General features: G+C 40.4%; 3 protein-coding genes and 1 long non-coding RNA gene across 8 annotated transcripts in view; 2 read left to right on the top strand and 2 right to left on the bottom strand.

Moving 5' to 3' along the window:
* The window catches only part of OTOA (otoancorin), a 34,041-nt gene extending 32,941 nt beyond the window's left edge, over nt 1-1,100 (bottom strand). Inside the window, exons 1-2 of the mRNA XM_031606625.2 lie at nt 400-1,100; nt 19-47 (exon numbers count right to left, since the gene is read on the bottom strand). Of these exons, the coding sequence (XP_031462485.2) occupies nt 19-47; nt 400-490 (120 nt within the window). The 5' untranslated portion in view covers nt 491-1,100. The remainder of the gene's footprint in view (nt 1-18; nt 48-399) is intronic.
* A 3,827-nt stretch (nt 1,101-4,927) lies between these two features.
* On the bottom strand, nt 4,928-23,235 carry METTL9 (methyltransferase 9, His-X-His N1(pi)-histidine). Of its 5 annotated transcripts, XR_016471756.1 has the most exons (6): nt 22,718-23,235; nt 18,967-19,157; nt 16,508-16,717; nt 15,315-15,499; nt 14,981-15,057; nt 5,596-5,667 (listed from the first exon to the last, which is right to left on the bottom strand). XR_016471756.1 is itself a non-coding variant. In XM_031606687.2 (5 exons), exons 1-5 carry the CDS (start codon nt 22,889-22,891, stop codon nt 5,462-5,464), a joined length of 966 nt encoding a protein of 321 aa, XP_031462547.1. In that variant the 5' UTR covers nt 22,892-23,231; the 3' UTR covers nt 4,928-5,461. The 5 variants fall into 5 exon arrangements, 4 of the variants coding, with proteins under 4 accessions (XP_031462547.1, XP_090007870.1, XP_090007869.1 ...); XM_031606687.2 differs by lacking the exon at nt 14,981-15,057 and having other exon boundaries at nt 4,928-5,667; nt 22,718-23,231; XM_090151744.1 differs by lacking the exons at nt 14,981-15,057; nt 22,718-23,235 and adding an exon at nt 22,124-22,261 and having other exon boundaries at nt 4,928-5,667.
* Nucleotides 5,800-13,683, top strand: IGSF6 (immunoglobulin superfamily member 6). Its single transcript, XM_031606689.2, has 6 exons — nt 5,800-6,554; nt 7,877-8,230; nt 9,094-9,191; nt 10,060-10,116; nt 10,404-10,487; nt 11,464-13,683. Exons 1-6 carry the CDS (start codon nt 6,488-6,490, stop codon nt 11,500-11,502), a joined length of 699 nt encoding a protein of 232 aa, XP_031462549.1. The 5' UTR covers nt 5,800-6,487; the 3' UTR covers nt 11,503-13,683.
* LOC149915750 (uncharacterized) lies at nt 22,451-24,587 on the top strand. Its single transcript, XR_016471757.1, has 2 exons — nt 22,451-22,582; nt 23,939-24,587. It is a non-coding gene; the product is annotated as an uncharacterized LOC149915750 (long non-coding RNA).
* Nucleotides 24,588-25,421: the final 834 nt, after the last annotated feature.

Genomic DNA, 25,421 nt, shown 5'->3' on the forward strand with positions numbered 1-25,421 from the left:
CCAAGTAAAAATACTAACCGCAGCTTTGTGTAATAACAGAGGTAAATCTGTAAAAGATTATCACGTTATTAAAAGTTGGTTTGACATTTTACCATTCAATTGCTGTACAAAAATGTTTCTCATGCAGCTACCACAACTACATACACACTTATAATTTACAGTCACACATTTACTGCAGCTTTGATTAAATGTTTTTACAGAAGAACACTGAAAATAAAAAGCTATTAAATAATAAGTAATTTTGTCTAAATTCTTTGCTGGTATAATCCCTGAGGCCAAGAGAGCAGAGAATAGCCTCCTACTTACTAAACAGCACTGAATCTACCTTGAATCTACTTACTAAACACAGCTTTTTCCATCACATAGAATACATTCCCAACATAGGATTTCTAGTCTTACCTTCAGAATTCTGACTGTGAGTAATCTCTGCAGGATTCATTAATATCAATAAGAAACACATCTTCAGAAGTCTGAGCATTTCTTCTAGCATTTATTAGATTCAGAAGATATTTGGATTGAAAAAGAAAATAAAAAGAGCAGTCAAAAGGCAGCATTTGCCCCAAACTTCCATTGCTGTAAGTCAGAGCCAGTCTAATCTACCAAGCACAGACTGAAATCAGAATGATCTGCAAGTGCTTGCTTCCAAGCTTTCAATTTAGATCTTTTTCCAGGCTAGAGACACACTTTATGCAAATACAAGTCCACCAGGTGTCTGTGCAGCCAGGGATTGTTTTTCCCCCTTTTCAGTAAATACTTTTTCCTTCCTAGCTGCACTTTACTAAGCCACATTCCAACTAAATATGACTTAAATGCCATTTAGCAGTAACAAACAAACAAAAACTGAACTTTTAAACTCGGATAAAATAGAAAAGAAATAGAGAGATTGAAAAAAGAAACTCTAACCAGTCCTTCAGCCTTCCTTAGCTCATGGAGTTGCCTGCACAACCACTGCAGCTGTGCCCTGCCCGGCACTGGGCATGGCCTTCAGCATCAGTTGCTGATGGGTGCCCCAGGCAGGGGGGAGGAGCTCTCCCTTTCCTTCATTTCAAGGGCTTAACTGCACCATGCTTACTTTCCCCATTTCTTTTTGTTGCTGAATTTGGATCTGTGCTTTCCCCCCCCTCCCCCCCCCTGCTGTTTTACTTTGTCATGGATTGAATTACAGATTTGAACATTTGATAATTAGAAACACCTTTTTCAGACTGTTTAATCTCACCTATCTGTTAGGTACCATTTTACAAGAACACCTGTCAACAGCCTCTAGCAATATCTCAGCCTAATGCAAATACATAACTCCAGCCTTGTTACAGGAGTGACTCAAACTGATGGATAACAACACACTGAAACACTGGGCTTTAGGAAACCAGGCCCCATCCTTTCCTTGCACACACTGAAGAGCTTTTCAACTACTCCTCTGGGAGTGCTGCACTACACCTCTCATTCAGATGTATCTGGTTTCCCAGACAATGAACTTTCTTGTGTTTGTTTCTGCTATTGCCCTATTAATTTTGCAGTAAGGTTTGATTACTCTGCATGGTTTAAATCATACTATCAATGTCAACCATGACTTTTTTATTCCAACTCATTCACTTTGATCACAGAGAGTATTTTAATTAAGGCATACCAAATTAATATATAAGGAGATTAAATGCTAAGAGAAGTTCTCTTCTATCCTGACTAACTGCAGCGGACAACTAGCAGGTGTATAAAGGATTTGCAATGAAACAGCCCTGCTTGATAAGAATCTGTGAGATTAAGTATTTCCTTTGTCACTGAAACCAGTCCATTTGCAGAAGTTCCCTGGAGCTTTTAGGCAACCCTAAATCAGCCTGTAGCTCTGCAGCTTCCACCCAGCATCTCCCTGCAGAGTTTTCCTTGCAGTATGGCAGCACGTGCTATGAGCAGATCTCTGAGAAATCTCTTGCTGGACTCTCAGGTTATGAGGAGCTTGCAGATTGTCCCTGCTCTTGCTCCCAAAACACACGCTCTTACATGTCAAGAAATCCTAGATCCTTTATCACCCACCTCTTCGATGCAGCTCGTACCTTATCTGAAGCCTGATAACCAGAAAACTAACCTCATAATCAGAAGTCTTTCTGATAACCTCATGCACGAGTGCTTTCAGCATCTCCACAAAAAAGCCCTAACGTGCAGCAGTGTGGGAACACTCAGGGGGTTCAGGCTGCAGAGGGAGGAGGGAAGAAAGCGGAGGGCAGAGAAGAGAGCTGCTGAGTTCTTGTGGCATCAGTGGGGACAGCCAAGCACTTTACCTGCTTCTGCCACGTGTCTCCTTCTCCGCACTTCACAGTGCAAGGAGCTGGCGGCTGCAGCCAGAACCCCTGAGAGGAGGGTAGAGACTGCCCTACAGCTTCATGTGCCTACCCAGCCTTCAGTCAGAGGGTAGGGGAAAGGTCCTGCTGTGGGAACTCAAGAGGGCGAGAGATCCTACAGCAGGCAGCGAAGGACTCGTCTTCTCATCGAGATGTAAGAGTTTTCAGTAGGATGTGTGAGGGCAACAAACTGGGCCAGGCTGGTATGGCCCAGTACCTCCCACCTCCCCACGCTGAGCTCCTGGCAGCAGGGCTGGAACTGACTGTACCTGGGGCCACCCAGCCAAGGGGGCTGTGACTTCTGTGAGATGATTCTCTGCCAAATTTCTGCTGAAAGCTCCTGACCAAACCATGCTTTTGCACTGTGTCTTTTCTCCTGCGATGCAACACATCCAGTGCTACCCTGACAGAACAGATAGTTCAGTTATTTCCCAAGGCAAAGTACTGCTCACTTTCGTACTGCTAAGAATTGACTTACACATCACCATACCCACAGCAGGACAGGGATAGCAGAGGAACAGTAAATCCAGGGATAAAGTATCAGGACATCAAACTGGCCACACTTGTCCCCTTGGATGAAATCTCAAATAATTTCAGGGAATTTAAACGACTGGACTCAAAATGGTTTCTTCGCATGGGATGTGGAAGCAGTTTGCTGTACACAGAAAGGCTCATGAGGTCATAGAACACATAGAAGTCCCTGAGAAGTAGGGGTATAGGTACCATCCCTCAGGGCTACTCTGCACAACAGGTCTAAGGGGGTTTCTGAGGATAAGTACCAAATGCATAAAATACTTTGGGTTTACCTTAAAACAAAGCAAGGGCAACTGTGCATATTTTCTGCCTAGGCTATTATCTCTACAGGACAAAGTTACTAAGCATTCTTATTCTGCTGTGTGACTGTGTACTTAACAGCTACATTATAGAAAGGAAAACAAGGCAAAACTATCAGAGAATTTTAAGAACAGGATTGCAGTGTTTTGATTAATATCTACACTCAATATATTTGTGGTGCTTTAACTTACTTTAACTATATTGTGTGTTGTTTTAACAACACGACCATACAAGTGTGTGTGTGACAAGTGTCTCAAAGATACCCTGACAGATAGTAAATAAGGAAGCTGTCACAGAGCTTCCAATGCTCCCAAAAACTGGGAGTACTTATGGCCCTCTGAAGACCAACACTGATCCTGCAAGGCTCAGTCCTTTAGACCTTAATCTTTGGTTACAGATTTTCCCTGTCACCATTCACATTTCAATGCTTTAATTTTGCATCTCAAGCTTCACAATACTTGTTTAAATTGAGAAAACAAAATAGGAAATTAAAATACTTTTACACTGTATCTTCTGACTCAAAATATCCCAAAGCTATTACAAACAATTGTCTTAAATTACAAAACTAAAAGATATGAAAGACATGCAAAGTCTCCCACCTGATTATAACCTGTGAGAGCAAAACTTTGAAGTGCCGTTTAAGAATTTGCTAAGTGAAGCTAAATTCATTGCATGAGAATTGTATTTTCCCATTACTGAATAGGTCTCAGTAAAGTAAAAGAAAAGGAAAAAAAAAGGATTCATTCTGAAGTATATAGAGTTCATTTTTCCAAGAGAGAAGTTTCACTGCATGCTGTGCTGAAATTCAGTAACAGATGCTGAAATCAGAATAACGCTGAGCCTGAATTACTGTTGGGAAAAAAAAACCCACCAGTGAAACCTCTCACCCCTTACTACAGAACACTTAATCTTTCACAAAGACTAAGAACAAAAGGCTATTAACTTTGCAAGAGAAATCACTAAACATCAGGAAAAGGAAGTCAAAGATAAATCTAAAAGGACAAGCTGAAAATCATACCTGGCATGAGATCACCAACTGTTAAATAAATACCTTGTTTATACTTGAAAAGCAAAAGATAAGTCAGTTCTTGCTTCACTTACCAGCTGATCTACATGCTGAAGTTTCCCTGCTGTCTTACAACACTTACATCCCAAGCAAGACAAGACATAGGCCTGCCAGTTCTGTACTGCTTCCTGGTGTTGCCGTTTGTAGTTTTAAAGGAAGGTTTTATCCCGACTGCCAGAAACTAGGCATTTTAACAGGGGTTTTTAAAAGAAGACATGTTAAAACAAATACTTTGTGTTCCTGGAGGAAAAAAAAAAGTTCCAAGCTATTTAAACCTTTGAAATCTGGTCCCCTGAGGTCAAAGGCTCAGAGGCAGTTTTACTTACAAAACATCTGCAAGAAACTGCCTGCAAATTCTTTAAGCTTATGGGAACAATTCACTTTGGAAGTTTATTATCAAATCCATCAGTTTAAAGTGTAGTTTTGGCAAGCTCTACCATAACCTCTTTAGCTGGAAAATGGCATATGCAAAAGCAATGAGTATTTATGAGGCATTGAGAAGAACATGAAAGAAACCCAACCAAAAGTGATACAGTTTTTTTGTGGACTGTTATCCCTTTAAGCAATACTTAAATACTGTTTTAATGAACTCAAGGTTGTGTTGCCACTGAGAGCTCAATTCTCAACGCAAAAAGCTGTTGCTGTGAACAAGCATGACTATGGTTACAAAAATGAACACAAAAGTTAATGCAAAAAGTCATCTCAAAAAAGTTTATTAGCATGAATAAAAACGTGAAGAATGACAGTAAGAGAGAAAGTAACTTAGCATGGAAGAATATCCATTTAAACAGTTTATCATCAGCAAGGTTTGAAATAAATGGATAACTTTATTGCCAGATTTCAAGTGATTTCTTGAACAACAATTTGCGTTGCATCAGATTCCTCACTAGAACTATTGCTTCTGTTTGGATCTGATCCCTATTGCAGGTAAGAATTTAAAAAATATCCCCTGTTACTGCTGGACTGCAGAATGCATTGTTGGTTTAAGAGCTGATAAAAAAAAGAAATTCTCATCCGAAGTCTCCGTTTAAAAATTAAAAACAAAATTTTCCTAATCACACTACAAAGAAATACATTAGTATTTTGGCCATTAAAATTCTTACATGGTACTTATTTAGCATGGCAATCCCACAAATTCCCTCCCTTCACGTAACCATAAACCAAATCTCTCTTTCAGAGGCTGCTTCTTGGCTTTGATTCTGGAGATTTACTTCATGTACTTCATGTATGCTTACACCGGCTTCAGGACAAAGACAGCATCATCTAGTACATAGTAGTCATTATACATATCACCTTCACATAGGTATGGCAGTCTGGTGAAAGCCTCTATGGCAAAACCAGCTTTACCGAAAACTTCTGGCAGGCTATTAACCTGTTCTTCCCAAGTATGCCCTTTGATTTCCAAAACTTCTGAGGGCTTTTCCCACTTGCCACCTACTGAGAAAAAAAAACAAGTTTTGTTTCAATTATAAAGTAAACTTAATTGTGTGTTATATTTTCTTTCAGAAATTATACTACATAGACTGCAATCCATTCCATTCAAATACAAGGTTGACAAGCCATTTGTAAAGATGCTGATGGATCAATTCAAGGTTTTTTCAGAAGCAGCTCCTTTTTAAGGTGATCTTATGTTACTTTTTTAACAAGCAGCTCCAAAACTAGCTGAAAAGGACCTTCCATCACTGAGACTGGTGTTCAGCAGCCATGGACAGACAGACAATTTAGCAAAGATCTTTTCCAGCATTGCATTTTTTTCTTTATGCCTACAGTTTGGTCAAAAAATTACCATCAAGTAATTACATACATAGAGATAGCAAGTTGAAAAATCATGATTTGCTGAGAAGTTTTCAGTGGTAAACTATCTTGCTGGATAGATAAGGGATGGCAACAAAATCTGTTGTGGCAATGGACACTTACAAGCTGATGTAACAAAGACAGTTTAAGGCCACGTAAAATTAAGAAACTGAATAAGTGTACTACGCTGAAAAATATGTTACTTGCTATATACAATGAATAAATCTGAAGTATTACAAGCACAACTCTCAGTCTGAAGTTAAGAAGTGTTCACTCACTTTCAAAGTAACGTAGAAATATTTTCTGGTGTGTGCTGTACACTTAGCATGTTTGCTAAATGCAATAGTAAAACCTCTTCTAAACAGGAAGTCCTAAATCTCGTGACTCAGAGCGTTCTGCAACTCCAGATATTTCCTAAGTTCCTCTTCCTTCGAGCAGAATACTTTCCAGAAAGATACAAGAAATGGCATCTGTCAACAAATTCCAAAAAGTGCTAGTGCTGGCACTTGACTGGATTCTGTACAGTGTTGGTAAGACTTTTTTTTTTCTAAGCTTCTTTCTACCTTTTCATGTAACAGAAGATACGGGATTAAAAACTGTGGTTATGATCTGCAGCATAGCTGGAAGTATAGCAGAAACTAAGAGTTGAGTTCTCTATTCATGCAACTTCCAAAACAATCGACTCTTTACAAATGTCTTTTCTTCCAAAAGTCTGAAATGCTTCTGTAATCTACGATTTTCGGGTCAAATCCTACTGTACTTCCCTGCAAGGAATGCTCCAGCAGCAGCAGCATGGTTTCAGTGCTACCGTGCTTGTTTGGGAGGAGGGTTTAGGCAGCCTGGCTACTGAAACTGTGGAGTTCTGCCCTGTAAGGTCAGAGCACAAAAGTAAAAGGAGATGATCAACTGCTGGAGCACAGCATTCTCCTTCACCACACAGAATGTAACTGACGACTTACACCACCACAGTCTTCAGATTGCTGCAGCTGCTGTGGAATGGCTCTGATGTTGATTTGACAGAGAATTTAATTTCATTCCTGTAGAAGTAACAGACACTGAATCTGCTTGAATCTGGTCCATAAAACATTCAGTGAGAGAAATGATAAAGGGACTGTGTTGACTGTCCACAGTAGAGCCTTACAGACGGCATATCAGCATGCTCATTAAGACAGACATCAGTTTATTTTTATTCTAATTTGTTACTTTCTAGAGAACAGGAGAGGATGCTGGTAAGCACTATTTTCATTTTCACTGCCTAAGCTCAATTCCATTTTTTAAATAATTAAACAACGTGAATAAAATGAGATATACCAAAAGTATTTAAATAATGTTTCAAGTTTTTATTGAACTTTAAAACAAAAGTATATCTGCCAGACCAGTCATATTAAGCCTAACATTTCAGTTCCTTAATTAGAATTCGCCCTGATTAATCTTCCTGTTTTCTCTACACATATTCTTAAATGTCAGAACTAACAAGCAATATTGTTGTCCCTAGAAACCCAGAGTCAATATGTGCAACGAAGTGGAATAATGCCTAGGAATTATTAAGAATTCTTTCCAATGTTACAAAAGTGCTAAGTTTTAAATGTCTCAGTTTCTGACATTTCCGCTGCCTCCATCAGGCAGTCTCACTGGACTCCCAGATCGGGGAAAAGAGAGAAACCCTTGATGAAATACATCACTGAGTATTTATGTGTAAGTCACCCACCTCATCTTAAACATTCAAAGTCTGGAATGCGTTTTTCTCCATTTCCACCCACCTCTCTGCATGAGCCATAAGTAGCTCTTTTGTTTGTTTTAAATGATGCTTTGCTATCTCACTGTCCCTCACATGGTTGTTTATTCTCAACAGGTGCTACAGATAACTGCCATGTCACTGTAACACAGCCCGGGTTTCAGGAAGCTGAACACTCTGAGCACACTGCACTCCTAATGTGTGCTTTCTCTGCCCATGGATGCTCCCCATCTCAGCCTCAAGTTCTGTGGTTTCGCGTTTTTACTAACAGACACGAGGATCTGTGCACTCCTGAATGCACGAATCGCCAGAAGTTCCAAGTTTCTGCATCATCAGAAAATAACTATTGGCTTCAAATCAACCACCTGACTGTAAACGACAGTGCTATTTATTTCTGTGGGATAGCATTTGCAGATTCAGGCTCACCCCATTCTAAGCAAACAGGAGATGGAACAGTGCTGACAAAAAGAGGTCAGTTCATTATTCATTCCTAATGAAGCACGGTCAAAAGTACATTTTCTTTCCTACATACTCTATTTAGATGCTTAAAGTAGCATTTAAGATAGAAATACCAACCAAACCGTTGGAGGAGTAGGACTTAATTAAAATACTAATTGTGAGGCTACAGAGGGATTCTACAAATAAGCACTTCAGTGTCATTTACTTACTAGACTGTTCTGTCACATGATGCAAATGACTCTAGAATTCCACTACAGAAAGAAATTTGCTACCTAGCCATACTCTGCACACTCTTACATCAAAACTTTGATGGCTACTACAAGGATGTAGCAAGTGAGAAGTAGAGAAACTGACATTTACTGAAAATACATCCGACAGAGAACAGGATTTCAGGACTGGGGATTCACAGTGCCAGCTCGAGCCAAAAGTTTTAGTCCTATACCTCTGCAATGTTTGCCATCTAGTTAAAAGATGATACGACTTCATTACACTTCAATTTTACATGGTTAAACAAAAGAAAACTAGCAGGATTATTGTTTTTCCCTCTATCCTTCCTTCCCCAGCCTAGTTTTATTTCTAATTCCTAAACAGTTTTATTAAGATGTTCTTTAATTACAGCATAATACTGAGTTTTATTCTCAAACTATCCCCTAAGGAAGTGTTTATAATCAGAAATAACAAGTCTCCATTGTCCTTGCAGGTGATCTTACTAAGAAATTTAGATTGGAAACTAATTTTAAAAAATTACATTGATATGTATTAAGCTTTTTAATTCTACAGTTATATATGCAGAGTTATATATGCAGAGTTATAAGGAAATTATATGACTCATAAAAACTGTTTGTTACTCTTAACACTCACTTCTAACTAAGCAGAGAGGCACAAGACTGAAGAATTCAACTCCATGATCATCATCTCAACATTACTGCTTCTATACAGCATTACTGTATTCACAATCCTTGCAGTCCACAAGGTAGGCTCAAACTGATGTTGTTATTTAACTTTAAGCAGTCCTAGCACCTCCACAAGAATGAATTCCCAGCTTCCATAACATCTGTAGTTAAGTTCTAGCAATGTGGTTGGTTGAATGAAGTTCGTATGTTGCACATCTGTCTGCAATAGCAATCACATTTTCTTTTTTAAATGAAATGCCTTAATTTTTCTTTTTTAAATATAAAGCTAAAGTTTTACTGAGTGCTTTAATCAGCAGGTTGAAGACTATTTATTAATGCACACTCAAAAAGTAGAGCTAGAAATTACCACCGCAAGTCATTAACTCTTTGGATTGGTTTCCATTAGAAGTAAAATAACTTAAATTCAATGCCAAAATATTTGTGAGCTGAAAAGTTAGTAAAGTGACTTTACTCACATAAAGAAATTGTCTTCATCCATTGTGCAAACACAGACATTAGTAAAACTGATGCATATAGGAGCATGACATGTGAATATGGACTTTACAGCTGCATGTGGTACAGCGTGGCTCCTGGCTGTAGTGACAGCTGTCTAACCAAAGGCAGGAAGACAGGAAGCTTGTTGTTGTTGTTTTGTTTTCTTTGCCTGAATACTATAGGGGGGGAAAAAAAATCAATTGCCTTTTTAACCAGGAGAAAAACTGCTATCTTACTTTTGACAACTAGGCCATGCTTCGGGCAGGTTCTGTTGTACACAAAATAAAAATATTTGTATCATCTACTACCAGAAACCAAAAAAGGCTGTATATGTTTGAAAACTCTTGATTTTTTCAACGTTATATAAGCAAATCTATTAAGTTGACTTTTATATATTCTCTGTTGCTAAATCATCCCCTTGTTTTAATCATTTTTTATTCCTTCTCCTTCCAGTTAAAACGAAAGCTGCTAAATAGAAGTGGGAATGAAGGGCAGAGAACAGAGAACTGTGTACGTCATCACCGTCTGCTTTACCCATACCTTATAGAGTAATAAAAAGCCATACTTGCTATTTAAATATCCATTAAGGAAGGTACATATGTTAAGAGATGTAGTATTAATCTAATTTAAACCCTTTGAGCTGCCAAATTGTAAGTTCCTAGAGCATTATTTAGTAACTCTCTCAAATACATGCATAGGGAAAATAATCAGAACTATAAAAATGTAGCAAAAGATGCTTCTCCCAGCTGTAGCACTCAACTGCAGCACTAACCTAACATGTTTTAAATCATTTACAGAAAATCAGAAGTGGCCGAATAATTTTTCGAGCAATAGCCCAAGAACTTCAAAAGAAGCGGTTTGCTGAGCACTGCCACCAGCCTGTAAGTTTTATCTATGTAGGAAAAATAGACACATACATAATCTTTTGTATTTTTATATATAATACATACAAAATGCACATATATGTACATTTTAAATGATGTCTCTATCAGCTTGTATTTTGCCAAGAAGTTGCTCCAGCAAGTTTTCTGGACTTTGATAAAACAAATTTATTAAGGTTCATTCGTGAAAACATTTCATTTGCAGTTCCTCTTTTGCCCTCAGGCCAGGGTGGTTCAATGACAGAACCATAAGAAAATTGTTTCAAAACACCTCTGTAACATTCTTACAGATGTTTCCCCCAAGTCAACATGTAGCCTAAATTAAGCAGGCAGTACCACTGGATAAAGGCACACAACTTACTTCATCACTCCAAATTTCCAGCACTAAGTCTTGAATGGCAATATAACAAAAAAATTTTGCATGTCGTCAAAGTTACGGAAGGCAATTCCAGAAGTCACATGTACTTGCAAAAAAAAAAAAAGGCTTCAAAGTGATCCTTCTTCTGATTCAGCTTCTCTTGAGAAACAATATAAATTCTTCCCTATTCTAAGCTTACACTGAACTATTTCATGCAAAAGAAAAAGGAATGGAACAGCAAGTCAAGCACTTCTCCTCTAAACATTTTCACTTTACCTCTGTACCACCTTAATTGATGTCCTCTGTGATTATCCCTTTAAAGACTTCAAGTCCCTGCTGACTTAATCCTTGGTTTGAGTGTCAGATATGAACATAATGAAAATACATGGTATGTTTTAATGCCTCTGTGCCCTCTGAAGAGTAAGAGAAGGCAAGAGGAAAAAAACGCTTAGAAACCTGTAGGTACCATACAGCCAGATAGGTAACTTGATAAACAGGGAGGGAAGGAGTTTGCTGAAACAGTAAAGGGTGGAATTCACCTCAAAAAGGAAGTTCTGCGTTTTAAAAAAGCCAAAAACATTTGCATCAGTAAGTAAACACTCATACATTTTTCCCTAGGATCATATGGAGGATGACACTGTTTATCAGAACAGATGAGTGTGTGCTGTGTTTCCAATCTGTTGGATGTGTTTGATGCAACCGAAGGGGCTGATGAAGAAGTGAAGCTTTTTCACAGACTTACTTTCCTTTAAAACGCAAGGAGAAAACTGTACAGAGCAGTGTTCTTTGAGAGTGTTTGCTAAACACATCATCAAAACCAACATTATGTCTTCTACACATTACTTCCCATTCCACAAGAACAACAACAGTGGGAGAAGGCTTCATCTTTTAGAAGAGAACTGCTAATGCTTCATAAAAACTTCCCCTTTCAATTTAGATTTAATTCTACACATTTTTACATGAATTTCAATGCATTTCTTATATGTGAATTGTGCATTTGTGTAAGATGTACATTAATCAACAGCAACAAAATAAACTCATTGTGCAGTGACGTTCAGTTTTCAGTCATATTAGTGTGGTAGTTACAATGGATATACAGATGAAAAACTACTGAGTCTTACAGCAGCTTTAACAGCAAAGCAGATGTATTCTGTAGATAGGCAAGCAGGAAAAAAACCCACAACAGATAACATGAATGCACATACTATCATGCTAAAGCTCATTTGGGATGGGAACTTCCCCCTAGCCTACCTAGGAAAGGAAGATGGCAGTCACTGTGAAAAGGCTGCTCTAGCAACTTTAACATTCAATCACCAGCAAGACAGCTCCTTTCGTCCAACCCTACCATCCAAAGGCAGGATTATCTGGAGTGCCAACCTTTGCTCACAACAGATGCTGGCACGAACACAGAAATGCACAGAAGTTACTAACCAGCTAATGTACAAAATCTGCACTTTGAGAAGTGACCTGCTGATGCCAGGCATACTTACTGCTCAGGAACAACTACATCTATCATCATTTAAATGAAGCAGGGACTGAAGTACTACTTCTCATTTCAGCGACATGAGAACTGACAGATCAGACAAAGCAAGGCCCCACCTAGCACAGTACTGTGTTTCCAGATCTACTTAATACCAAATGCTTCAGGAAAATGAAAAATGCACCTTCCTCTTCTTATCCCTATCAAGCAATGAAATAAAAATTAATGTGTTCAACAAGAACATTTCACAATCCCAGGCTGATAGTGTTGATTTTTTTCTGAACTTTGGTGGTGACTTCAACATTTTTATTTTGGAGAAACTTAAACCATTCTAGTCTATTATTTAGAACTGACTTTATACAAATGCAATGTCTGTATTAGGAAATACAAAGCATTTCATAGTCACCCAATGGGATACCTACCAAAATTACCAAGTTAGACTAGTCACACAAGCATGTTTTGTTATGATACCATATAATTCATATAGCTTACTTGACAAATTTATACATGAGCAGGAAGTGCATTACTTGTTCTACATGTTGAAAATAAAACTTTTGTGAAGAGCTTAATTTATGATTTAGCAACTTCAGACTCTAGGTGTCACTGTAATTCCAGAAACAGCACAGACAAAAATGTTACCTCCCACTCTACCTGGCTTTGTTCTCTTTGAGCAGGCTTCGCATTGACAGTTTCTGCAACTGCTGTCAAACTATGCTAAGTGTAGTAACCCAGATATGTTTCATATCTCCAACTCTAAAAACTGATCCTTACCTGACTCATCCCTGCTCCATTTGTTTCCCACTTTAAAATTCAGAAATCTCCCCAAGCAGGTCCAAACTTTTAAATTAGCTGATACAAGGAGCAATCCAAGATCCATACAATTTTTTTTCTTATCATAAAGCCTACGTACACATGTGACATTTAAGGTATCATCTTATAGAACAATTGAATGAAAATCTGAAATCTAAAATCTTTTGTATGTGATGAACACAGAATGGCTCCTTACTGTTTCTTTAGGCTATAGCTGAATAGATCTTAAGTTGGAAAGCTTCAGTGGAATGCCAATAACTTGAGCATTTAGTAATTTGCATTGTCCAGAATGTTTATATAGGCCCATATCCACAACAGAGGTAAACAAAGTAAAGACGTTTTGAAGTTTCAGTAGATATTTACCAACTGGAACGCTGGAAATGGTAATGGCATACTAATCTGTAACGTGTTTTGTGGCTGGCTGTGATCTGCAACATCATCACTGCACTAGCTGAAACTTATGACTAATCATTTACAAGTTGTCAGAATAAACCAAAGTTTGACTTCAGTTTACAGGCTATCTTAGCTGTTCTTGTTCGAAGTTGAAATCCATTCTAAGATCAGCAACCAGAGAACAGGTTTCTAGTCTCTCAGGATTTCCAAATTTAATATCCTATTCTATTCCCAGTATGCTGCAGGCAAATAATGATGGATTATAAACGGGCTTGGAGTATTTTTTTCTTTCTTAATCTATCTACCTCCTGGTGAGTGAGGAAGTTACACGTGGTCTAGCGTGGTTACCCAACAACATGCAGAAGAGTAGATACTGGGCGTAACAGTGATTGCAAAACACAACGACATATAGTTTTTAAGGCACACAAACACACAAATCACTCCTCGATTTCTGCTTCTAATACACTCATGGAAGACTAGTGAGACAATGCTGTTACTTGGAATTTAAAATAATTTTAAGTTGCTCAGGGACATGATTTAGTGGAGGGCTGTTAGTTAGGGTAATATGGTTAGGTTGTGGTTGGACTCGATGATCTTTAAGGTCTTTTCCAACCTGAGCAATTCTATCATCACATGATTCTAAAGAGAGGAAGTGAAACAATCCTACATTATAGGAACACAGCTGCAACCAAATCTGCTTGAAAATATCATACAGATGCATAAGTCAAACTCTTATCTCATTTAAGACATATTACTTTTTAGAACAGCTATCAAACAACATGCTCAAATACCATGCTTTAAGTAGCTCTTCAAATTATCTTATTTTTAGACTTAACTTTCTTTTTTCCTTTGCCTCTCTCAATCCCCCTCCTTCCCCAGTGTTAATGGCATAAAGAAAAATAGATTCCTTTTGATTTATGATTTCCAAAACATTAACATTATTAGCTCTGTACTTTCTAGGAGCACATATACTTCTGCTGACAATTCTTACTAGTTGAGGACAGCCAACGTCCAAAGAATGACTGATGAACACCAGCCTTTAGAACTTAAACTTCCTTTAGCATGCCTCAAGTTGAATCCCCACAATCACAGGCACCTGAAAGAAGCTTCTAGCCTCTTCTGATGTGCAGTCACAGAGAAAGATTCATTTGAAATGATTCTCATGCATTTTTTTAAAATGCAACTACAGAAAATAATGGAATGTCAGCAATAAATTTTACTTCTTATTCCAGTTATTAGTACACTACTAATAATGGTTGGTATTTCACATTAGTACATGGTCTATATTTTACTCCGAGAGCTCGTATTGGACAGCAAACATTATCTCCCTAGTAATTTTTAGGTGTAGTTCATCTGGAACGCTTGAAACATTTTGAGCTAAGCTGCTCTACTCAATACTACAGACAGTTCTGATGGATTTGTTCAACGGTTGCTAGAGACAACTGGGGTTACCTATGTGACAGCAGCAGAGGGCCCTAATCAGAGATCAGTTTTCCCATGTTGCTCCAACACAGCTCAAATGTGGCAACCTGCAGAACAGGATATGTGACTTCAATATCCGAGCTTTTTGTTGGTGCCAACAATGTATGCTGGGGAATTAAGAAAACAGCTCTTACCTCGTGTGTCCTATTTACCTATCATTCCATACTTCTCAACAAGCACACTACAAGTTAGTTATAACTAAGTCAAATAAAAACATGTCAATTATTTTAAAAATGTCTAATTCAGAATATTGCAAACTATAAAAGCTTTTAGCTGCCTAAATAGCTACTGTCCATGTACTTACCATTTTCCACGTATGGGTGAAACGGCAGAACTAATGCTAGAATGACTCTGCCTCTAGTTGGCTCCAGGACACTTCTAATATCTTTTAATACAGTCAGTGGCTGATCACAGCGATCCAGCAAATTCAAACAGCTGATAACATCATACTGAAATCCTGTGTTCTGCCATTCATTTATACCAAGCACCCTACAAAGAGAGAAAGAGATAAAGAACCAAGCTCACAGGGAATCACCGAGCATAAAAATTCCCAGTGAATGTGCTGGTAGCACATTGCCAACCAGGCAATGAGGAAAGGCAGACACTTTTTTCTAGTCTAAGGAATAGAAAACTACTCAACAATAGGCATGGCTATATATTCAGCCACACCTTCATAATGCCATATAAACATCAAGGTATTATTAGTCTAATGTCCTAAATTAAAACTGAACATACTTATCAAGTAACAACAAAGCTGAAATGTGATTAATGGTTTGCAGCATTTTAACCACCCTGACTTAGCAATGTGCAAACCCAGTTGCTATTAATTTTCCACTTATGGATAGGTAAAGAAAAGAAATCCACAGTACCTTCATTCTTTGCGTTGAAGTCTAGGGATACTAACCATTATTCAACAAGACAAGATCTGCTGCCTACAAGAACTTCCAGCCATTGTGACCAGAGCACAACTAAGTTCTGAAAGCGATGAGGTTTTTGTTACTAAGTACTGTTCAATCTTAATAGCAAGAGCTAAATATAATAAAAGATTCTTTACAAAGCAGTCTACAGTCATAACTTTGAGTGATCAGATACAGATACCTGAATAATCTGTGTCTATAACCAGGATCCAGTTTGCTTGCTTTGCAGTCCCATCACTTCCTCTCGTAATTTTAGACTGTTCATTCATCAGCATCCAAATTTTGTCTCTCTAATTGTCTTGTTTAAAGCAATTTACACAAACTATGAAAAAAGAGACTTCAAAACAGTTGCTGCCAATTTTGTCTTAACTGGTAACAGGGGGCATTTGCATAACAAAAGCCCTGGTAACAAGGAACATCAGATGTGTTTACTTTCTTGTTTTTGTATAATTCAATCCTTTCCATAAAGATCAAACAATAGAAAAATTGACTAAAAATACTGGACGTTTATAAAATATTACAAAGATTATTTCGCAGTAATGTCTGGTATTTACAATGTAGGGATCATTCAGAACAATACCTGTATTTTTTCTTCTGTAGCTGCCATATCATAGTTTCAGACAACTCAGTGGCATAGATTTCTTCAAAGTGAGGACTCATGACTTTAGTAACCTCTCCATCTCCAGCTCCTAAATCGAGAAGTCTGTGGGATTTCCACTCTGGATTTATTTTAAGCAGTCTTTGAAATTGTTCTGGGGAAAACACAAACATTGAGCCCCTTCCCAGCAGCCTGAAAGGTAAAGACGAGAAACATTCAATTGCATACAAGCTTGAACAGAAAGGACAATGAAGTAATTTAAAATGTGCTTTGGCAGCAATCAGTCACACAAAATAGATAAGGTCACTACTCAGATAAATTTACAAATCCAGTTCAACTTGCCTTCTACTTGTCAGAGATCACACAAACAGCTACATGCACTTTTAGTGCTAAGACTTCAGGAGGGATTTGATCAGGAAAAGAGCTTGCAGGCTGCAGAGCAAGAAAATGATCACACACAAAAAAGCAGGGAGGGGGAAGATAAAGACTAAGCCTTATTTGTCATGTTTGCAGATCTGAATCTCTCCCACCTACCTAAAAAGGAGAAAGAAGGCAGAGCAAAGGGAACAGCAAAACAGCTGCAGTCAGAAGCATGCACAGAGAATAAGGGATAGAATTTGGAATTAGGAGGGACGGCAGGGAAGAGATTTAAAGAAAGCATGGGGATAACACTGCTGGAGTGGCAAAAGCAAAGACTTCTTAATTGTGTGTTACAATGGCTTTTGCTGCTATCTGCAAACCCTGCATTTAACACGAAGAGCTGTCAATCAGAAAATAGGTAACTCATTAAGGTACTGGGCAGAGGTGACATTTGGATTCTTTATGGATCACGGCAATGGCACACACACCCAGAACTGACTGAAGGCTACACAGTGACAGATTTCTGCTGCCATAGCAGAATTCAGAAGATGAAAGAGTTAAGAGAACAAGCAGAGGAAAAAAGAACGGGTCAATGACAGACTAAAGGTAGTAAAAAATATATATTATTTAAACTCATGTTGGATAGCATGTTAAATTTAAGAAAGAAAATGAACAGAAATCTTACGATCAAGAGGAAAAAAGGTAAACAGATAAAAAGGATGAAAGAATAAAAAAATCTGAAAAATAAGAAATATAGATAGACTATTAAAAACAAACACCACCAACATAAGGATAGGCTGTACAGGTGTGTAGAAGAAACTAAAGTAGGATATTAAATATATTAAAAAACAAACAGAACACAACCAGTTTATGTAGAATCCCTTTGCACCACATTCATATCAGTCTGCACTGTCTAACTGGCTCATGGCTATTATGCAGAACAGCACTACGAGGAGTTACTCAAAGCACTGAAGAGCTTTTGGGGAAAAAAAAAACAAAAAAACAAAAAAGCAAGAGAAAGGATTATGAGAAGACCAACGGAACCTTTATTTGTAAGCCTACAAATACTAATAACACCACAGGAAGCTCAGAGACATCTGGTTAGAAAATAAAGAAAAAGATTATTTTCCTAGCCTTAGTAGCCATCTATTGTCCTCAAATCAGACTGTACTGAAATATGTAAAGATGTGAGGACGGTGGAGAAATGGGGCAAATGCAACAAAATGCATTCTTGATAGAGCCAAAAGTGCTAAGCTGTTACACACGTCTGAGCAAAAGAGAGGTGAGTGAGTAGAAACTTTGACTTTTTGGGGGTAAAACATGAAAGTAGCCACGACCAGCTAATCTCTCCCACAGCCAATCACAGGAGGGACCGATGCAGTGCAACCAGGAGAGTGATGGTTTATAAAATTCTGTGTTCCCACCTCACTGACGTTTCATCAGCCAAACGCACCACACCAGAAGCTACCTGTTCATGTATGGCTCCTACACAAACCATGATGAAATTAAGTTTTAACGGATAAGACAAAGGATAGAATCCCTTTCCACGTAAGTGTTACAAGACTTCACTCAGCAACTTCTGCATCATTTGGAAATCTGCCTAATTTTGCATCAGGTATGTTCATAAACCTTAAATACAGTGCAGAACTAACTGGACACAGCCACCTTCAGTGAGGACAATCACAATGGGAAATGCTACAGATGTGGCAGCAGATAAAGGGCAAGGAGAAAGGAAAAAAAAAGCAGAGAGGAGGACATCATCTAGCACAAAGAAAATACTCTCTTATTTAAGAGAATAATCAGAAGGAAATTAAGTAATGATTACAAAATACAATTAGAATACTCTGCCTCTCTCCTGACTAATTGCTATCACTCCTTCTGCCTTGCTCATACTGGAAATTGTGTTGTTTAATTAAGAGGGTTCAGGGGAAGAGCACAGTAGGGCTTTGCAGATGTTAGTCTGCCAAAGGGGAAAGCACAGAATCTTAAGAAAAGCCGACAGATGAAGAAGTAGGGCTGAACACCTGAAAAACCTACATCCAAAATGTATGTAGTTTACCTAAGATTGACTTTTCACTTACCCATTGATAGATGTTCTAGACATAAAAAGGCTAAAAATTGAGGACACAAAAGAGTGATAGAGCTGGATAAACAGCCAGCCTGATTTTTCAATGCTGTTGTTTAAGAAGATCTGCGTTCCTTGGTCAAGGTAACTCTGGACAAAAATAGGCTGAAGGGATTCAGACAACTGTTCTGTGTTGCAGACATACCACTAGAGAAAGAGACAAAGGATCATTAAAAAGTTCAGCAATATAAAAATAGAATCGTTAAAAAGAAATTGAACACAAAGAGAGCTATTATCAGTTTCTATAAATATAAAACTTTAGCTTTCCCTCAAGACTTTTAAACAGGCTTCAGGATTAATTAACTCAGATATGAACTGCAATCACATGCGGACAGACGACTCTATAAATAACACTTAAAATTTTATCTTAATCACTACATGGTACTTTAAAGAATTTTATAAAACAGCTTCACCAGAAAGCTAACACAAGTGCTATGGAACAGTACCACACTGGTAAAACAGTATGAAGTGGGACAGGGTTGTTTTCTGTCTCTGCTCTTAATTTGTCACTATGTATTCCCTGGAAAGATATCAGGAAGTGCATTTGAAATATTTTTCCCAGGAAGAAATAGAAAATCCCATCAGTACTTTGAAGAACAGCTCATCTGTCATTTTGCACTACTGGCCTACACTTCACTTACTAGTGCCAACAAGAACATCCACAAGCCTTTCACAACCATTTTGTCAATAAAGCTTATCCTCATCATCTCTACTAATAAAATAATCAGGTTCTCACATCTAAGAAATCATCAGTATCAGCTGAAAGACAGTTCTATACCTTCTTATTTGCAGAACGCAAAGCCCAAGTAAAAATGGGCTCATGATTACTTTCAATCTGTGTTACCTGGTAACAACCAGTCCTATACAAACTTATCACCCCCTTAAACCTCACAATAATGTTCCCTAATCTGTCTGCCTGTGTTTATGACGCAGATAAAAAGTCACAAGTATGCTAAAAAGGTGTGTAGATTTTCATCAGAAACTTCTTAAAGTGCAGTGCTAAGGACAGCACATGGCCAGCTGGGCTAACTGCATAATGATTCTCATCTAAAGCAGTGTCTGTAGCCATTATGAAGAATACATCCTCGTCCATTCACATTTGTAGTATGACAGAGAACAGTCAGTTACTGCATGTTTACCGTGTTGAGCAGCACAGTGGAACTTCCAGTCACTAATGTAACACGAATGATAAGGGTACAGGACTCTCATTTCAGTATCCTGCTGTTCCACACTAACAGTGCTGGCAAGCAGAGGGAAGCAGACAGCTGTAACAGGTCCGTGGCACTGGGTTCATTAACAGAGGCTCCACCAAACAGCACCAGCGCAGCAAGGTGTTCCAAGAGCCTCCAACAGAGGAGCAAACATACTCCAGCTTAAGTCTACTCTGAACACTATTTGCACTCTGGCTAAGCTTCTGACTGATCCAAGCCCTCAGCAGTACTTCCAAGCACACGTCATCTTTTCCTCTCAAGCCCAGATTGTATGAAAGCCCGCACCGTACTGCAGAGCCAGGCACAAGGATCCTCAGGACTGCTATCTACCAGTTTGGGTCTTTTCTCGCTGCAGCACAGACTAGTGATTCCCAAAAGGAATCCATAGCAAATAGTGAAAAAGCACTCGAGCAGCAGCCCAAGCATACTTTGCCCATCCATCTGCAGATGGCAGGAGTGGACAGTTTCATGGAGCTGAGGAGCAGGATGGGATGTGTGTCAGCTCCAGCAGTTATTGTGAGGCTGCTGCAGGTGCAGAGCAGTTCCTCACATTGACATTTTCAATGGAGAAGGAAATGCATCCCAGTACCAAAGCTGTGGGAAACACAGACTTTGATCCTCAAAAGATATGAACACCCATATGCAGTACCTGAGCTCACACAGCTGGGTTCTGCACTCACCTCTATTACTGACAGTTTCAGGATCAAACACAGAAACCAACTGCCCTGCAATTCCTGTCCCTAAGACTCCTGAACACTGTCACCAATGCTGGTGACAACTGTGAGAAGAGTTATTTCCAGGATTTAGAGGAGGGCTGTGAACAATGCCCAGTTCCTTCATGGTTAAACTCGCAAATAACAGTACTGGCTAAAACACCTATAACTATATAATGTTAGTGAGTATTAGAAGTGATACCAAATTACAGGGAAAAAAACTGACAAAATCCATCCAAAATTCAAATAAAATCAGTGGTGAAAAACAGCTTAATTCTGGAACTAATTCCTCAAAACAGAACTTGCTTTTGTATTCCTCCATGTTCAATTCCTCAACAGTTCTTTTCATGCCACAAGTTTCGTAACAGAAAGCACATCAATCTGGTACAGCACAATGGCAGAAAAACTACAGCATATCAAAGAAATCTAAAGAGAAGTTTTAAGTTACACAATAAAAAATACTATTGCCTAATACTGAAAGAAAACAAGAATATATGTTTTTAAACTAACTTACGTAAAACTAACAAAATCAGTGAGACTGCTGAGTGCCAGTACCAAGGCCCTCAACATGCTGTCCCAACTCATGAATAATGCCAGGCTGTAACCCTAAATCTTACTAAGCTCACCAAATGATCAATTAATAATCCAATTCAAATCCAGTGAAGCAGAAGCATAGGCTGCTGACAATTTACCTGTGAATGACACCACTGCCTTCACAGCATGTTTTCTTGATCTACTTATCTTTCTAGTACAGTTTTTTAACAGGAAGCACTTGCAAGTTTTCTTTGTTCAGCAGAAGGAAGGTTCTTTTTGTAAGCCCAGCCTCAGTTTCTGTCATTCAACCCATCCACTGAATGACCCAAACGCAGCTGAGCTCCCTCACCCCAGGACCGGGCTCACTGGCAGCAGGGCTCCGGCTGTCACTGCCCACTCAGAGCACGAAAACCCTCCGGTAACGGATCAGCCCGAAGAACCATCATGTACAAGTGCTCGTTCTTCCTTTGTACAGCAATCCTCGAGTACTTACATCACATCTTCTTCACTAGCTCAGCTATGCATATTTGACTTAGATAAAACATCTTCCTTCAGCTCTGCACGAGTTACGGCCGTCCTGAACTCCTGCCGGATTTTCAACAGCAGTTCAGCAAACCGCAGCACGGACCTGAACGTGCCTGAACAGCGATCCCACCTCAGAGCCCCCGAACGGCCTCGGCGCGGCTCCGACTTCCCCGCAGGCTCCCATCGCTGACCTTTCACCGCAGTTCTGTCAGCCCGCAAACTCCACAGTGTCACCTACCGCCACTCAAGGCCTCCGCGCGCTTCGTCGCTTTTCGCACCCACAGGAACGACCTCCCTCCAGGACACACCGGCACTGACACGGCGCCCGCGCGACCGCAACCCCACCGCATCCACCGCAAGGCGCGGACTGGGCTCGGGCTGCGTTCGCTCAGCGGGACGAGCGGCACGGCGGCTCGGGCAGCCCGGCACCGCGACGCGGCTCCCCCGGCCGCCCATCCCCTCCCGCCCGCCGCCTCTCAGCCGAGGAGCGCACGGCAACTTTCTCGCCGGGAGGACGCCGCCGCTGCCGCTCTTTGTCTCGCCCGGGCCCGCGGCCCCTCAGCCGGCACACGGCCGCCCTCCCCCCCCGGTAACTCGGGCCGCCCGGCCGCCGCCTCCCGCGGCGCCGCGCCGCTCCTCCAGGGCCCGGCGGGCGCGAGGAGGGGAAGCGGAGGGGCGGGCAGGGCAGGGCAGGGCAGGGCAGGCGGAGGCCGCTCGGCCGTACCTGGTGGTTCTCCCCGGCGCCCGGAGCGGGTGGACCGTGGGTACCCATCATATTCGCGTAGAGAGACCTGGATAAAGGGCTCCGCAGGTACCTGGCGGGGCCAGCCCACATCCTCCTCCTCAGCGTCCACAGGAGCAGGGTGTAGCAGCCCAGCCAGAACGGCCAGAGTCTCATCGGGGGACGGGGCGCGCAGTCACCCCCTCCCGCGGCCGCCGCCTCCCCTCTCCATGGCAGCGGCGGCGCGCAGCCCGCCGAGCTCGGCGCCCCGCCAGGGCCCGCACGCGACACCTCGGGGCGGAACGCGGCGCCGCGGCGGCGGGGCCCGGCCGGACCGCTTCGCTGCGACACGCCGGGCCCTGGCGCGCACCCGCTCCGTCCCTTTCTCTCGCCGACCGCGGGGCGGGCGGGGCGCCGCTCTCAAACCGCAGAGCGGCGAATGGCGGCGTCCGATCCGCGCCGCTCCCACAAAGGTGGCGGTCCCACCCCGAGGCTCGCACCGCCTCCCTCGGGCGCGCACGTGCGTGGCCCCGCCCCGCCCTGACACCCGCGCGCGCCTGCGCAGAGCAGCCGGAGCGCGAGGCGCTGAGGCGCGAAGGAGCTGAGGGGAAAAAGCGGGGTTCGCATTGCCGGCATTAAATCACCCAATCATTCCTGTTGGAAGAGACCTCTAAGATGGCCATGTCCAACCCCAAACCATCCCCACCGTGCCACTGACCACGTCCCTCAGTGCCACGTCCCCGCTGTTCTTGAACACCTGCAGGGATGGCGACCAGCCCTCTCTGTGCAGCCGGTGCCTCGCTGCTCTTTCTGAGATTTTTCCTAATATCCAACCTCAACCTTCTCTGGTGCAACTTTAGCCATCGCCTCTTGCCATAGCACTGTTACTTGGGAGCAGAGGCCAGCCCACCTCACCACAGCCTCCTTGCAGGGGATTGAAGAAGGCTTTTCATACAGCAGCACGTGCCCTTGCTGGAACAGAAGCCATAGTTCCTGTCGGTTTGGGTTACGTTACACCATTCTTCTCACTTATGTTTAAACAAACTTAGGTTATTTGTACTAAGATAGCGAGGAATACCACATCCAGTTGAAAATAAGTGCAAAGCTAGACAAAGCCTCTCTCGTTAGTTGAAATTCCTTCTGTGAATGGTATCGGGGCTATTGCTTCTGGTCTCTCAGAACGTTCCTTAACAACCTCTAAAAAAAGCAATCTCTTTCCCTTAGGTCCAGTTTGAAAGTCCACCACCCTCATATCCTGATAGAAAGATGTGGGAAGTCAAACCACCACAGGACACAGCATCTACCTGGGAGATCCTCTGATCAAGCACTAATCAAATCCAGCCTTGGAAATCAACTTATTTTTCCCTTCAGGAATAAAACAGCTTTATAATCAAAATCCAAGGTGACAAAAGCTAAATTTGCTGCTTATTTAAACAAATATCTACTTGCAGTGTGTAAATGAATAAATAAAATTACTTCGTACATGTCAGTGACAAGGAAACATTTTATCAATGTAAAATACAGATAATTAATTTCATACTGAATAAGAGATACACTAGCTTTTGCCTTTGCATTGTTAATATAGAAACTGGGTATGTTTTAATAAGACATTTCAAACTTCCTGCTCAGGGTTACATTTGTTATTAATATTCTGCTGCAGTAGCTGGATCCTAAGCATATTTTTCTCTTAGTAGGGCATAAGGAATGCACTATTTGCACACATTTAGGTAGTAATTCTGATATGTTATTTGCACATCTGCTGGTGGAATTGTACCCTGCATCAATTACTGGACAATCTAAGAAAACTACTCATTGTGTAAGTGTATGCATACATCATTCAAAGCAATGAGCATGCTTGGAGAGGATCTTTTTTTTTTAAATAATCACTTCTCCTTTTTCCTTAAGTTTTTAGGTGGTATTTCTTTCTTTCTTTTTTTTTTTCTCTGTAGGTGGAACATTTCTATAACTGATTTAATTAGGGTGCAAAAGGTCCAAGACGCAGAGGTTTTGAATACTTACCTAGAAGGGAGTGTTTTTAAGACATTCTTAAGTATTCCAGGACATAAATCTGCAATTTTCCCAATTAAGCACAGAAATATACAACTTCATCTACTATTACTATTACATGTAAAAAAGTGACTGCTAGAAAGAAGGCTGTAAGAGAATCAAAATTGATACCTTTAGGAGAAAGGATTTTAGATAAGGTAATCTAGGAAATCCAGTTCTTTCACAAATGCCTCTTGGTGTCTGTGGGTCCATCCAACTTTAGACTGGACACAACTGAGACTCCCCCAGTCTTGGCTGTATGTTCCTTTACAAAACCTTCTTCCTGAGCTGATAGGATAGAGCTGATAATTATTTGTGGAGATGTGGCTTATCTTAACTGTTCCTTTCCCTTCCTTCTTGTCTTTCCTGACAGCTCCGATTAAGATACACAACTCTACTCTAATGTAAACATCCCACTAGCCATATCAACCTAATGTATTCATGAATTACTGAGCAGTTTCAAAGTCACAGAAGGATATTAAAAAGGCCATTTTGTACAAAACAAGAACAGAGCCAGCTGTAAGCTCCACAAAAAAAGAATCTGATTTTTTCCTACCTAAATACTTTTTCACATTATTTACTCTTTTTTTCAGATCATAACTAATCACACAGTAACATTTCTTACTATTAAACAATATCACTTTAAATTTGATAGACACCT

The sequence above is a fragment of the Phasianus colchicus genome, chromosome 16, assembly GCF_987193195.1.
Source record: "Phasianus colchicus chromosome 16, bPhaCol1.hap1.1, whole genome shotgun sequence".
In the NCBI taxonomy this organism is placed as follows: domain Eukaryota; kingdom Metazoa; phylum Chordata; class Aves; order Galliformes; family Phasianidae; genus Phasianus; species Phasianus colchicus.